Below are 13,308 nucleotides of genomic sequence, written 5' to 3'. Positions count from 1 at the left end.
CTCTTTGAAAAGACAATGAGTGGGTTGCATAATAGAAACAAGACTTGGTACAGAACTATTTGCCCAATTCCACATAGAAGGCTAAACCACAGCATTGAATACTTTCCATTTTAAATAAGAGAATACATTTGACAATGTGAAACAGTGAGAAAAATTACTCCCCTTAGGGATGGTTAGTACATAAGAGTCTTTGGGTCTAAAGTTCATATGGAAGGCTTAGAAGTCAACAGGGTCACAAAGAGATAATAATGGCTTTATTTCCAACTTTCCTGTTAGACTCTCACCCATAAGTTCTTGAATAAACTGAGATATATAAAGATGACTGAAAATGAAAGAAAGAGCTTTAAGTCTCAACCTTGGAAGAAAAATGACACTCATCATCATTTGGCAAATGTACTGATTGACTGAGTGATTCAAATCTTAAAAGTAGGCTACAATTTTAAGAGGTAGGAAACAAGCACCAAAATTTTTTACCATTTAGTCGTCTTCGGTATTTTTGGGTTAGTTTTCTACATTTATTATTGTCCAATTAAAGCTTTTAGTTCTATATTACTCATTACATAAATAGACATGGAACTGGCAAGTTCTTTTGCTGTCACTAAATGTACCCAATACTCAGCTATCAACTGAGAATGTTTTTCTCTTCTCTAGTTGCTTAACTCATTTCAACAGGAAGTACGCCATCATAAGAAAGCTTCGTAGAGAGACTACAGAGCATATTTGCTGCAACTCAAATATGTCAGTTATGTGAACATGAAGTGATTACAAAAAGCTCCTTATATATTAAAATTGTATTACCAGTGTTAACTAAAAATAGGCATTATTGTAATAACCAAAAAACTCCACTCCTTCAAGAGAGTTATGTTGTGCTGATAAATCATAGACAGTATTACAAAAGGATTGCATTTTTGCAATAGGCTGGGTTCACAGTATGTTAGTACTGAGATCATATGCTTAATATTACTTTAACAATGCCATTCATGGAATGTTTATATATCTACATACAAGGCATGTAAACAACTAGTATTAAAGCTCTTAAGGACAAGAATCCAAAGGGGCAGCTGCAAGAAAAGGTGCTGCTAGGAATAAAAAAATATTAAATAATGCTTCACTACATATTATTTTTAATGCTTTTACAATGAAATACATTAATTTACATAGACTTGTTTTGCTTGAACTCATGGACTATAGAATACACTTTTCTAGTCAGTAGCCCAATCTTGAAAACGGAAGCAGTCGCTTGCAATCTTCCACACGGTGCTGCCAAGGTTGGTCTGAGCAGTCAGGAGGAAGTTCTGATTGAAGTAGTGTTGCTTGTTTCCATCAAATTTCACAGTTCCACAGGTCACAACAAGAACTGTACTCTGGGCCTGGGTAGCTTGCTCATGAACTGGCTGGCAATCTAACATATTGACCTGGAAGTCACTAGAAGGCAACATCTCAAAGAAATTATTTAGGGCTTCCAGCCCTTTAACAACATTCCCATTCCAGATCAAAGTGGCCTTGTCCAGATACAGCCTGGCAAGAGCATGTCTTCTTCTGTCCATTGTCTCATAGTAAATATTGGTGAATTCCTCAGCAGCTTTACATGCCTGATCTACGTAAGTTTTAAATTCCACAGACATGGTCACTGGAGAGCTCAAGATGGTCTGATCTGACTGCAGTGGCGTCACTGTCCCCTCACGTGTCCTCCTCCTGTGGCTGCAAAATGAGCAAGTGTTTAGGAAAAGAGCACCACCCACCAAACATGCACAATTTTCAGTCCACCCATTCTCTCCTATTAGTTTTAATGTTACAGTTTTTTGGAAGTGTTTTTAATTTTTGTTTTATTTGTTCATTTAGAGAGACAGGCAGATAGAGAGAGACTGGGCAATTCAGGGAATTCAGCCACTGCAAATGAACTCTAGATGCATGTGCCCCCTTGTGCATCTGGCTTATGTGGGCACTGGGTAATTCAACCTAGGTCTTTAGACTTCATAGGCAAGTGCCTTAACTGCTAAATCATCTCTCCAGCCCCAGTTTTTAATGCTTTTCTGCCTCATGATGAGGAATATGAACAATGATTAGGTATTAATAGGGATTCAGCTTGTGGCCTCCATGCTAGGAAACAGGTATACCAGGAACTAAGAAGCCACTCAGAAACTGTCCCCTGTAGTGCCAGGAAAGGCAACCAAGCACAGCATTGTTAGAGCTCAGCTTCTTTTGGGCACAGGTGGGTACTGGGATTCTCAACTCACTTTCCACATGCATATTCCCAATCTTGTCCCTGCCATCACCACTTGTGCTGAAGATATGGGGAAATCCATGATGTCTTCACTGGGGTCCCAGCTCCATGTTCCCAAGGCTGGAAAAGTGACCTCCTCATCTCAAGAACCTCACTTCCTCTCTCAGTTCTGCCTTTCCCTGCTTCCTGACTTTCTTAGCTGACCCAGGGCTACTAGCTCCCTCCTAACAATGCCATCAACTGAGAACATCCTTTCCGCAGGTATTCTAAATGCCATGCATAGCTCAGTATGCACAGATTTCCATCCCCCAAAGCAGTGGTATTTGATATTAACCAGGGATAACCATTATCTTTCAGAAGATATAACCATGTGACATCCATTTTCTATGTGTCACCTACGCTTTAGACTGGAAAGTCACCTTCCAAGGCAGAGGAGGTTCCACTGTGTTATCCCACCGCCCTGCCATCCCACCGAAGGGTCAGCCCCTGTGCTGATGGGAAAAGTGATCCTGAGTTGGAAGTTGTCCCAATGGCATGGCTGTGGGATGAGGTTTTTATCCACTGGAGAAGGGGTGCAGTATGAGGAACGGTGACGGGGTATGTAAGGAAGATCACCAAAGTCCCGGTTCATGCTTGGGGCGGGAACATGGAAGTAAGAGAGACAAATAGTCTTTCAGGGAACAGAAGCCAAGCATGGGTTTGAGGCCTGTTCCATGGGAGGGACTTCATGCCTGGTTCACACTTGTTCCTGAAAACCTAGTTAAAAGCCCATGGCTGGGAAGGTCATAAGCCCTAGGAAGGACGATACTACTGTTATTTTTAGCCAAATAGATAATTTGTGTCCTCATTGTCCACTACATATTTGTTTCTGCCCATAGCTCTCACCTTTGGCCAGAGAAGTTTCTTTGTTAGTTGGTGGAGAGTACTGCGGAGACGTAAACTTCCTCCAAGTGCTGAGAACGCATGACTGATGGGTGCTGACAACCACATGCTAGTCCTCAGTGCTCAGCGCTGGTGACTCCTCAGCTACCTGCGCTGCCCAGGCTGAGTGGGCTCCTGACCTGCCTAGTGGCCACAGCTTCTAGCACCACTGCCTGTGAGAAAGCTTGACACCGCCTGTTGCCTCTGGGTCAGTGCTTCTGACCCCGAGGGGCCCAGCCCACTGCTGCCTCACCACCTGGCTGAGGCAAGTCTGACATTTGACATCACTTGTGGGTGGAGCTCAAACTCTAGCTGCTCTCAGGGGGTCTGCAAAGGCCTCAGTAGTCTTGCACCTGAAAGAGTATGGTGAGCCATTATTTAAAATGTCAACACTTTCCTCAGCCAAGTGGTTGAGAGCCCAGTTTGAGATGATTTCTATAGTTGATTGAAAATGGATTTTTTTTCCCCTCAGATTCAGGTTGGTAAGGGGAAGACCTAATTGGTTTGTAGATTTAAAGGGTGGACCCCAGAGGCCAGCCCACCTAGATAGTGAGCTAGACTGTGGGCAGCAGGGGCCACTGTAGTTGTTGTGGATCAGACAAGAGATTCATTCCTGCCAAGGTGGGGTGGCATCTTCTGGTTCTCTCCTTGGGGTTCTGTCCCTGAGACTGCCTAAAAGAAGGTAGCTTTCTCCAGAGTCTCCTACACCACCACATCAAGCACCTTACACATTTTTAGAGCAATAATTAATCATAGAAAGTAGGCTTGGTGGATCACGCCTAACTGGAATCCCATCACTCAAAGTGAGGCAGAGGCAGGAAAAATCACCAAAAGTTTCAAGTGTAGCCTCGTGTACACAGTGAGTACCAGGTTTATCCAATGCTACATACCAAACCTCCATCTCAGAAAATAATCATATAACTAAAGAACGCATGAGAAGAATAAAATTCTAACACAATAGCATATACTGTTAATAGTCTCCAGTCCCATAATAGCACTCAGAAGGCTTAGGCAGGACGAGTGGGATTGCAATGCCATTCTCACCTACACAGCTAATCCAAGGCCAGTCTGGGTTACAGTGGAGGGTCTGGAGTCCATTAATATGAATCTACAGTGGTCTGGATGTTAATGTCCCCCATACCTCAGGCTTTTTTTTTTTTTTTTTTGAGGTAGAGTTTTACTCTAGCTCAGGCTGACCTGGAATTTACTATGTAATCTCAGGTGGCCTCAAACTCATGGTGATCCTCCTACCTCTGCCTCCCAAGTGCTGGGATTAAAGGCGTGCACTACCACGCCTGGCACCTCAGATATTTTTGATTAAACTTCCTATGACTCCAGCAGGCAGAGCCCTTCTGGGAGAAGTGTGTCACTTGGGAGTGGATCTTGAGTCACAGTCAGTGCATGAGTGCTTGCTGTTCTCTCTTTCTGCTGCCGACGTGTGGCGAAGTGAGCTAGCTTCCACCTCCATGATGAAGCTTCCCCTTGAAGTTGTAAGCTTGAAATAAACCTTCTCCTCTTATTAGCTGCTTCTGGTTGGGTGTTCTGTCCTAGCACAGAGAAGCTAACTGAAACAGTATGTCATGGCTTGAAAATTAGACATCTTTCTTAGCTAACATTTAATGATCCTATTTTATGATACATGTCAGCATTAAAATTTTTTGTTTTATTTATTTGAGGAGAGGGAGGAAAAGAAAGACAGAGGCAGATAGAGAGAGAATGGGTGTGTCAGGGCCTCCAGCCACTGGAAACAAATTCCAGAAGCATGCATCCCCTTGTGCATCTGGCTTACATGGGATTCTGGTGAACCGAACCTGGATCCTTAAACTTCTCAGGCAAGCCCCTTAACCATTAAGACATCTCTCCAGCCCCTAGCATTTTTTATTCTAGAACACAGGAAGTCTGAACATGGGATTAAGTAATTTTTCACAAAGAACTTGGCACCTTATTATTGTACCTTAAAATCTTTGGATTACCCAGTGACAAAAATGAGAAAAATATATTCTCTAAGTGTTTATTGATCATGTCTGAAACAAATTCTACACACTATTGTCTCATCATTCTGTAGTAGGCAAGTCAGGAAAGGGCATCACTGGGGTAAAACTGAGGTGTCGGCAGGGCATGGTTCCTTCTGAAGGCTCTAGTAGATAATCCATTCCCTGGCTGTTGCAGCTTCTGGAGGCCACATGCTTCCTTAAAGTATGGCTCCCTCACTTACCCGACAATGGCAGCAATATCAAGCCAAGAAATTCTCATGCTGCTCATGCTAGTTTTCTGGTTTTCCTCTCTGACCCTACTCTGTACTTTTTGTTGTTGTTGTTGTGTGTTTGTTTTTTGAGGTAGGGTTTCACTCTAGCCCAGGCTGACCTGGAATTCACTACATAGTCTCCGGGTAGCCTTGAACTCACGGCCATCCTCATACCTCTGCCTCCCGAGTGCTGGGATTAAAGGCGTGCACCACCACGCCTGGCTCCTACTCTGTACTTTTAAAGGCCCTTGGAATTATTTGGGATGCTACTGGGTACTCTTGAATAGTCTCCCTAGTTGAAACTTAACAGATCTTACCAGAATTCCATCTGCAAATGATTGCCCAGTTCCATGGAAGGAAGATGTAGTTACTAGGTGTTACATTTTAGTTTTGTTTAATTTTGAATCTTGGTTGGTTGGTTGTTGAGATAAGGTCTCATACAGGATGTCCTTGAAATTCTCATCCTCTGGCTTCTACCTCCCAAGTGCTAGGATTACAGGGTGTATCACCACACTTGGTTTATGTGCTAATTTGAGCATGCTAGGCAGGAAGTCTACCAACTAAGCTACATCCCCAACTACCCTCCACCTTCCTTGAACTCATTACATATCCCAGGATGACCCTAGACTCCTTGATCCTCCTGCCTCTACCATGCAAGTGATGGGATTTCAGGGTGCACCATCATATTTGGTTTATGTGGTGCTTTGTTGGGCAGGCAGTCTACCAACTAGGCTACATTCTGAACCTCCTTTCCACCTTCCTTTAGCTCATTCTGTTTCCACCTCCCAAGTGCCAGGTTTACAAGCATATACCACTGTACTTGGCTGCCTTTCAGGAATTAGGGGGCTAAAGAGATGGCTCAGCAGTTAAAGGTTCTTGCTTTCAAAGCCTAGTAGTCTAGGTTCAATTCCCCAGTACCCATGTAAAACCAGACACACAGAGTGGCGCATGTGTCTGGAGTTCATTTGCAGCAGCAAGAGGCCCTGTTGCACCTACTTTCTCTCTCTCTCCCCCTCCCTCCCTCTCTGTCTCAAATAAATAAGTGGAATTAGGTCATGACACCTTGGCAGAAAGTACACTACTCTACCTACCATATTGTAGAAGTGCCTCTTTTGCAGAACAGATTTTGATCACATTAAAAAAAATTTTTTTTTAAAGTTTTTTGAGGTAGGGTCTCACTCTAGCCCAGGCTGACCTGGAATTCACTATGTAGTCTCAGGGTAGCCTTGAATTCATGGTGAACCTTCCTATCTCTGCCTCCTGAGTGCTGGAATTAAAGGCATGCACCACCATGCCCTGCTAAAATATTTTTAAAAATATTTTATTTTTATTTATTTATTTGAGAGAGAGAGAGAATGGGCACACCAGGGCCTCCAGCCACTGCAAACGAGCTCCAGATGAGTGCGCCCCCCCTATGCATGTGGCTTACGTGGGTCCTGGGGAGTCGAACCTGGGTCCTTTGGCTTTGCAGCCAAGTGCCTTAACCATCAAACTATCTCTCCAGCACTAAATTTTTTAAAAATTCATTATTTGAGAGAGAAAGAGGCAGAGAAACATGCAGAAGGGGGGGTGGGGAGGAAGAGGGAGAGAATGAATGCACCAGGGCCTATAGCCACTGCAAAAGAACTCTGGATGCATGCATCACCTTATGCATCTGGCTTATGTGGGTACTGGAAAATATAACCTGGGTCCGTAGGCTTCACAGACAAGTGCCTTAACTGCTAAGCCATCTCTCCAGCCTATTCATATCTTTTTTCAAAAAAACAGAACTTTTTTAAACAAAGATTTATTTTTAATTTGATTTAATTTATTTATCTGAGAGCGACAGAGAAAGGCAGAGAGAGAGAGAGAGAGAGAGAGAGAGAGAGAGAGAGGGAGGGAGGGAGGGAGAGAGAGAGAGAATGGGTGCACCAGGGCCTCCAGCCACTGCAAACGAACTCCAGATGCATGTGCCACCTTGTGCATCTGGCTTACATGGGTACTGGGGAATCGACCCTTGAACCGGGGTTCTTAGGTTTCACAGGCAAGCACTTAACCGCTAAGCCATCTCTCCAGCCCATCAAAAAATATTTTTATTTACTTGAGAGATTGAGATTGATAGAGACAGGCAGAGAGAATAAGAACAGGTGCTCCTCCCTAGGTCCTGTTGCCACTGTAAACTCCAGATGCATGCATCCCTTTGTGCATCTGGCTTTACATGGTTACTGAAGGATAGAACCTGGGCCACAAGGCTTTCCTAGCAAGTGCGTTTAACTCCTAAGCCTTATCTCCATTCCCTCAGATGACTTTTGCCTGAATTTTTTTTTCAAATAAATTGATATTTTTATTGTCTGTATTTTGATTTATTTAAATTTTTTTAAATTAAAAATTTTTATTAACATTTTCCATGATTATAAAATATATCCCATGGTAATTCCTTCCCTATTGCCTGAATCTTATCCAAGCATTTTGGTAGATTTGTTACAAATTGAATACACATGTATTTGCATAGGTTTGTTTATCATGGTGGAATACCTCCCAAATAAGTATGGGGGTGAAGGAAGAAGGGTGCTTGAAGGGGTTATTTGATAAAGTGCTACTCCTTTGTGTTATAAGCCTAACGTGTGTGGGTGTAACCATAATTAAGACTTCAAGTTATAGGGACAGAGTCAAGCATATTATCATTCCTTTTCAGGCTAGAATTTTTTGTCTTGTTTGTTTTCAAGGCAGGGTTTCATTCTAGCCCAGGCTGACCTAGAACTCACTCTGTAACCCAGGCTGTCCTCAAACTCATGGGTGACCCTCCTACCTCAGACTTCCAAGTGCTGGGACTAAAGGTGTGTGCCACCACATCCAGCTCTTTAAGCTGGAATTGAGTCAAACATAGTTAATAGATGTAAAATTATACAATGGAATTTATTTGGCTTCAAAGAAAATGAAATTATGAAATTTTCAGTAAAATGGATGAAAATGGACAATATTATATTAAGTGAGGGAACTCAGGCTCAGAAAGACAAATAGCACATTTTTTTTCCCTAGCTTCGAATTTTTATACATGTATGTTTATGTGTGTAGAGCCCAAGAAACTAGAATGGGGCCCCTGAGAGTGTGACAATTCTTTAAGGCTGAGAGACAGCAGGAGAATGCATGCGGTATGAATACCAGGGATCAAAGGGCTGACTTGAGGAGGAGGACAGAGAGATGGGGCAAAGGGGGAGGAAAGTCAACCAAATCTCACAATGAATTAAAAGTCCACATGGAAATTTGGTATTTGGTAATGCGTTTGAAAAGGATTACCTTTTGTGGGTGAATAAAGGTGTTCCCAGAAGCCATGCTTATTACATGAAAATCCCAGTGCCAGAGGTGGCATATCTCCGTATCAGTTGTTGGTGTGTGAGAGAGCCCTAAGGCCCTCCAAAATTATAGATGATAGCCACTGCTGTTGTTTACTCACCAGAGCTGGATGGTAAGATTATTGCCAAAGACGCCACACACTGGTTGCAGAACAGAGAGAAATCAAGCTGGAACTGGGCTAGAAGCTTCCTCCATGCTGGATCAGGAAGGTGCTCTGCAGGCTGCAGCAGGAAAATTGTAGTTAATTCTTACTCAGCTGTGGACTTTAGACCATCCAGGCAAGATAGGGTTACTGATTGAACAGTGAAGCATGATCTGATTAAAGGCCCACTCTACATAAGGAAATTCACGTTTGTAGACTATAAAATGCCCACAACTGGAAAGATCACAGGCGAAAATATCACTGTGGGAAAGCTGCTAATGCTTTCTACAAGTTGTAGGAGAGAGGAGGGTAATGGGGATGAATATAAATAAATTACATACACGCACAAAAATGTCATAAAGAGATTCTTTATATAATTAACATATGCTAATAAAAAATAAAAAGAACTGAGGAGATTGCTCAGTGGGTAAGAGTTTGCTGTGCAAGCATGAATCTCAGAGGGCCTGATTTTCCCCTCGAGTTTGATTTCCCAGAATCCTGGTAAACAGTTGGGCATGGGTATGCATGCCTGGAACCACCCCCCCTCCCAATCACTGGGGCTTTCTGGTCAACCAGTTTATAAACGCTTCCTTAATATGGAGATAAGTTTGGTTTTGAAAAGGATGGGCAAATTCTGAGAATCCACATTGAGGAGAAAAAAAAGAGACCTGTGTGTTATGTGTGAATAGGAAATCTGGAGGTGCAGTAAATAAGCAATAATTATTTCTTGTCTCATGCACAGCAAGTGGTAAATAATGGAGAAAAACAAGAGCTGGGTAGATGGAGGGGGCAGGGAGCATCTCACTGCACACAGAATAATCAAGGAGACCTTGAGGTCTGAACTGAACCAGGAAGAACCTGACAGATCAGCAAGTGTCACGTCACCACGCCCTCCCGGAAGGCACACGCACTTTGCACCCACCCCGCCAGCATCAGCCGCCTCCCGCACACCTCCATGCCCATCACCCCCAGGGCTCCCGGCAAGTGGGCGGGGCTCCCGTCGCTCCGCCCCCTGACCCGGCGCGCAGGACGCCCGGAGGTCAGAGGTTGCAAGGCGACATGGCGGCGCTGTGTCGGCCCCGTGCCTTGGCTGCCGAGAGCCTTTTTCTGAAACGGTTTCTCTTCGCCAGCCCCTACCGAGGTGCGGGCTCGGAGAGCGGGAGTTCGGCCTCGCCCGCGCCTCAGACGCGCCCGGGCGGTTTCGCGAGCGCGCTGGAGCGGCACACGGAGCTGCAGCGGAAGGTGCGGAGCGCGCGGCGAGCGGCTGGCCGGCGACCTTGCGGGTGGAGCTGCGCTGCGACGCGGCAGGCGGGCCGGAGGGGGGGCGGGGCTGGCTCGTCCGGGGGTGGGAGCTACGCTTCACCGTGAGAGGCGGGGCGTGTCTGGAGGTGGGCCCCAATCCTGGTGTAGGGGTGGGGCTAAGGCACGGACGACGTGACGTAGGGGGCGCGCTCCGCACGGGTCAGCGCTGGGAGCGCCTGGCCTGAGGCCCTGCCGCCGCCTGTGCTTTTTACCCCGCAGTTACCCGCTGCCCGGCTTCTGCCCTCCTCCTGGCCGTTGTTTTCTGGAGGAGTGAGGCGGTGCGGTGCGTGGGCCCCAGCATCCTTCGTCCTCTGAGCGGTCTACGGTGACGTTTGGCTCCGCTGCGTCTTGGCACTACTTCTTGGAGCTCGGGGGAGTTCATGAACGTTTGTTCTTTGGACGGATAGGATAGAACTTGAGTGTTTTGGAACTTTGACAAATGAGTTATGCAGTCAGTACTTTTACTTTTCTGAAAAATGACCTTTTTAATTAAAAGAAAGTCCATCTGTTGTGATCAGCACTTTTGTAAAATAGGAAAAATCATTGAAAAAAACGAGTGAAATAGAGGAAATTAAGGACACAGCAGAGGGTTTCAAAGTTATTAGACATGAAATTGAATTATATGACGATAAACTTTTTCAGCTTCTTTTTCTCCTTGGGCAATCGTATAGAACCGCCCACAAGCTGGCATTTCTTGATTTAGAATTGTCTTTTTAGTAACTTTTGTCAAAACCATCTTTGATCCTTGAGAAAAAGCCCCATGTATTTTGTGTTTGTTTGTGCCATGACAAATCACCAGAGTTTCGTTTAGAAGAACACAATTAAATTTAAAAAAAATAATTTTTAGGGCAATAAGAGTTTTGATGAAGGCTCACTGGGCTAAAATCAAGGTGTTGGCAGGTTTGACTTTTTCATGTTCTAGAGAGGAAGTTAGTTTCCTCTGATGGGAACCACTCATGTTTCTAGGCGCATGGTCCCCTTCTGCATCTTCAAGTCCCTCAGTGATCGCTTGCATCTTCCTTACACTACTTCACAGGAAGCTTCCGCCATTGAAGTCTTGCCTGGTGCAGAGCCTAAAAACATGGGCGGTAGTTCAGACTGCCTGGATCCAAGCACTCATTTTTTTAAAAAAATTTTTAATTATTTATTTGAGAGCGACAGATACAGAGAGAAAGGCAGATAGAGGGAGAGAGAGGGAGAATGGGCGCACCAGGGCTTCCAGCCTCTGCAAACGAACTCCAGACGCGTGCGCCCCCTTGTGCATCTGGCTAACGTGGGACCTGGGGAACCGAGCCTCGAACCTTAGGTTTCACAGGCAAGCGCTTAACCGCTAAGCCATCTCTCCAGCCCTCATTTTTTTTTAATTAAAAAAATATTTATTTTTTTAAATTTATTTGAGAGAGAGAAGGGGAAGGGAGAAGGGTAGAGGGTGGGAAGAGGCAGAAAGTGAGAATGGGCAGGCCAGGGCTTCCAGCCACTCTAAATGACTCCTGACATGTGTGCCGCCTGTGCGTCTGGCTTACGTGGGTACTGGGGATTCCAACCTAGGTTCTTAGGCTTCTCAGGCAAGTGCCTTAACCACGTAGCCATCTTTCTAGTAGCGAACATCCCCCCTTTTTTTTTTTTGGTCAGATTACCTAACCAAGTGACCTCGGGCCTATCTAAGGTTGCTATCTTACCTCAGCATGGAGGTAATACTGTAAATAGCACTTTACACGAAGTAGTGCATTTTAAATGCTCTGCATACTCACAGTGTAGTGCAAGCGTTCACTCCCCATACTAGGTTTTATGTGGCCTCAGCTATTTCTCCTCCTCCCCCTTGTCAGTGGTTTCAGAGATACTTCCAGAATCACATCGTGCTGTAAATTCAAACTCACTGTTTTTTTCTTTCTTTCTCTCTCTCTCTCTTTTTTTTTTTTTTTTTTTCAGTAATAAGCTTTTTCACTGAGCCATGTGGTTTCACCATGTATCAAATACAATGTGATCCATTGAGGTTGTTGATCATAAAGGCTGTGCAGCGGTAAGGGCAGGTGTGTGTGTGACATCTCCACAGTCCTCTCAGCATTGCTATAAATCACTTCTGTGAGGATTTTTCTCCAGTACCATGAATTAAACCCTGAAGGTTGTGGGTGCTAGCCTTGAGCTCTACCACTGGAGACGTATCTCCAGCACCACCCCCTTCTTTTTTTTAGAGACAGGGTCTCCCTTTGTTACTCAGGCTGACCTCAAACTTGTGATTCTGCCTTCCTAGTCCTGGGAGTTTAGGACATGCTCCTCTTTGTGTTGTAAAGAAAGCATGTAAAATGCTATTTGAAAATGATATTGGGGATGTGGGTTTGGAGAGATAGTTCAGTGGTTAAAGGAGCTTACTCTAAAAGCTTATCAGCCAGAATTTGGATCACCAGAACCCTTGTAAAGTGGATACAAAGTGGCACAGATGCCTGAATTTCAACGTGCCTGTGGCAGTGGAAAGCAGACTGAGGAGAATCGCAAAGCCAGTGCCAGCTAGTGAGGCCTTCCCAGCAGCAAAACAAAATTGAAGAGTGTCTCAAAGAAGGTGGGGGGGGGGGGGAGGACCAATGCCCTGAGGTCTCTGTCCTTTACATGTGTTGTGGCATGTACACACACACACACACACACACACACAGAGAGATACATATACACTTAGTACTAACACTGATAATAAACACATTTTAGTTGCCACTGCTCAAGATTGCTATTTTCATTTAAGTGTAATTGAGTATTTTCTTTATTGCTATGTATGTATAATATATATACCTCATTCAAAATTTTGATATTTCATGTTATGTATATAACACAATTTAATTAGACAAGGCCTGCATTCAGGGTGTTTAGGTTGTTGCTATTTTTTTCCCCTAACAAAGATAATGTTGTAATGGACATTTACTTTAAAATTTTTAAAAAATAATTTATTGATTTGAGAGAAAGAGATAGACAATGAGGCAGATAGAGAGAAAGAGAGAGAGAGAGAGAGAGAGAGAGGGAAAGAGAGAGAATGGATGCATCAGGGCCTCTAGCCACTAGAAATAAACTCCAGTCACATGCACCACCTTGTGTATCTGGTTATGTGGGCACTAGGGAATCGAACCTGGGTCCTTAGGTTTTGTAGGCAAATGCCTT

General features: G+C 44.3%; 2 protein-coding genes across 6 annotated transcripts in view; one reads left to right on the top strand and one right to left on the bottom strand.

Annotated features, from left to right (window-relative positions):
- Nucleotides 1–239: 239 nt before the first annotated feature.
- On the bottom strand, nt 240–10,107 carry LOC101598967 (NTF2-related export protein 2). Of its 5 annotated transcripts, none has more exons than XM_045142822.1 (3): nt 10,003–10,107; nt 8,824–8,944; nt 240–1,701 (listed from the first exon to the last, which is right to left on the bottom strand). In XM_045142822.1, exon 3 carries the CDS (start codon nt 1,623–1,625, stop codon nt 1,203–1,205), a length of 423 nt encoding a protein of 140 aa, XP_044998757.1. In that variant the 5' UTR covers nt 1,626–1,701; nt 8,824–8,944; nt 10,003–10,107; the 3' UTR covers nt 240–1,202. The 5 variants fall into 5 exon arrangements, with proteins under 5 accessions (XP_044998757.1, XP_044998758.1, XP_044998760.1 ...); XM_045142823.1 differs by lacking the exon at nt 10,003–10,107 and adding an exon at nt 9,788–9,850; XM_045142825.1 differs by lacking the exon at nt 10,003–10,107 and adding an exon at nt 9,817–9,830.
- Mrps28 (mitochondrial ribosomal protein S28) overlaps nt 9,917–13,308 on the top strand; it is a 162,483-nt gene continuing 159,091 nt past the window's right edge. Inside the window, exon 1 of the mRNA XM_045142821.1 lies at nt 9,917–10,107. Coding sequence (XP_044998756.1) covers nt 9,925–10,107 — 183 coding nt within the window. The 5' untranslated portion in view covers nt 9,917–9,924. The remainder of the gene's footprint in view (nt 10,108–13,308) is intronic.

Source organism: Jaculus jaculus, chromosome 2 (assembly GCF_020740685.1).
Source record: "Jaculus jaculus isolate mJacJac1 chromosome 2, mJacJac1.mat.Y.cur, whole genome shotgun sequence".
Lineage (NCBI taxonomy): Eukaryota > Metazoa > Chordata > Mammalia > Rodentia > Dipodidae > Jaculus > Jaculus jaculus.
This window is presented reverse-complemented; position numbering and strand designations above follow the sequence as displayed.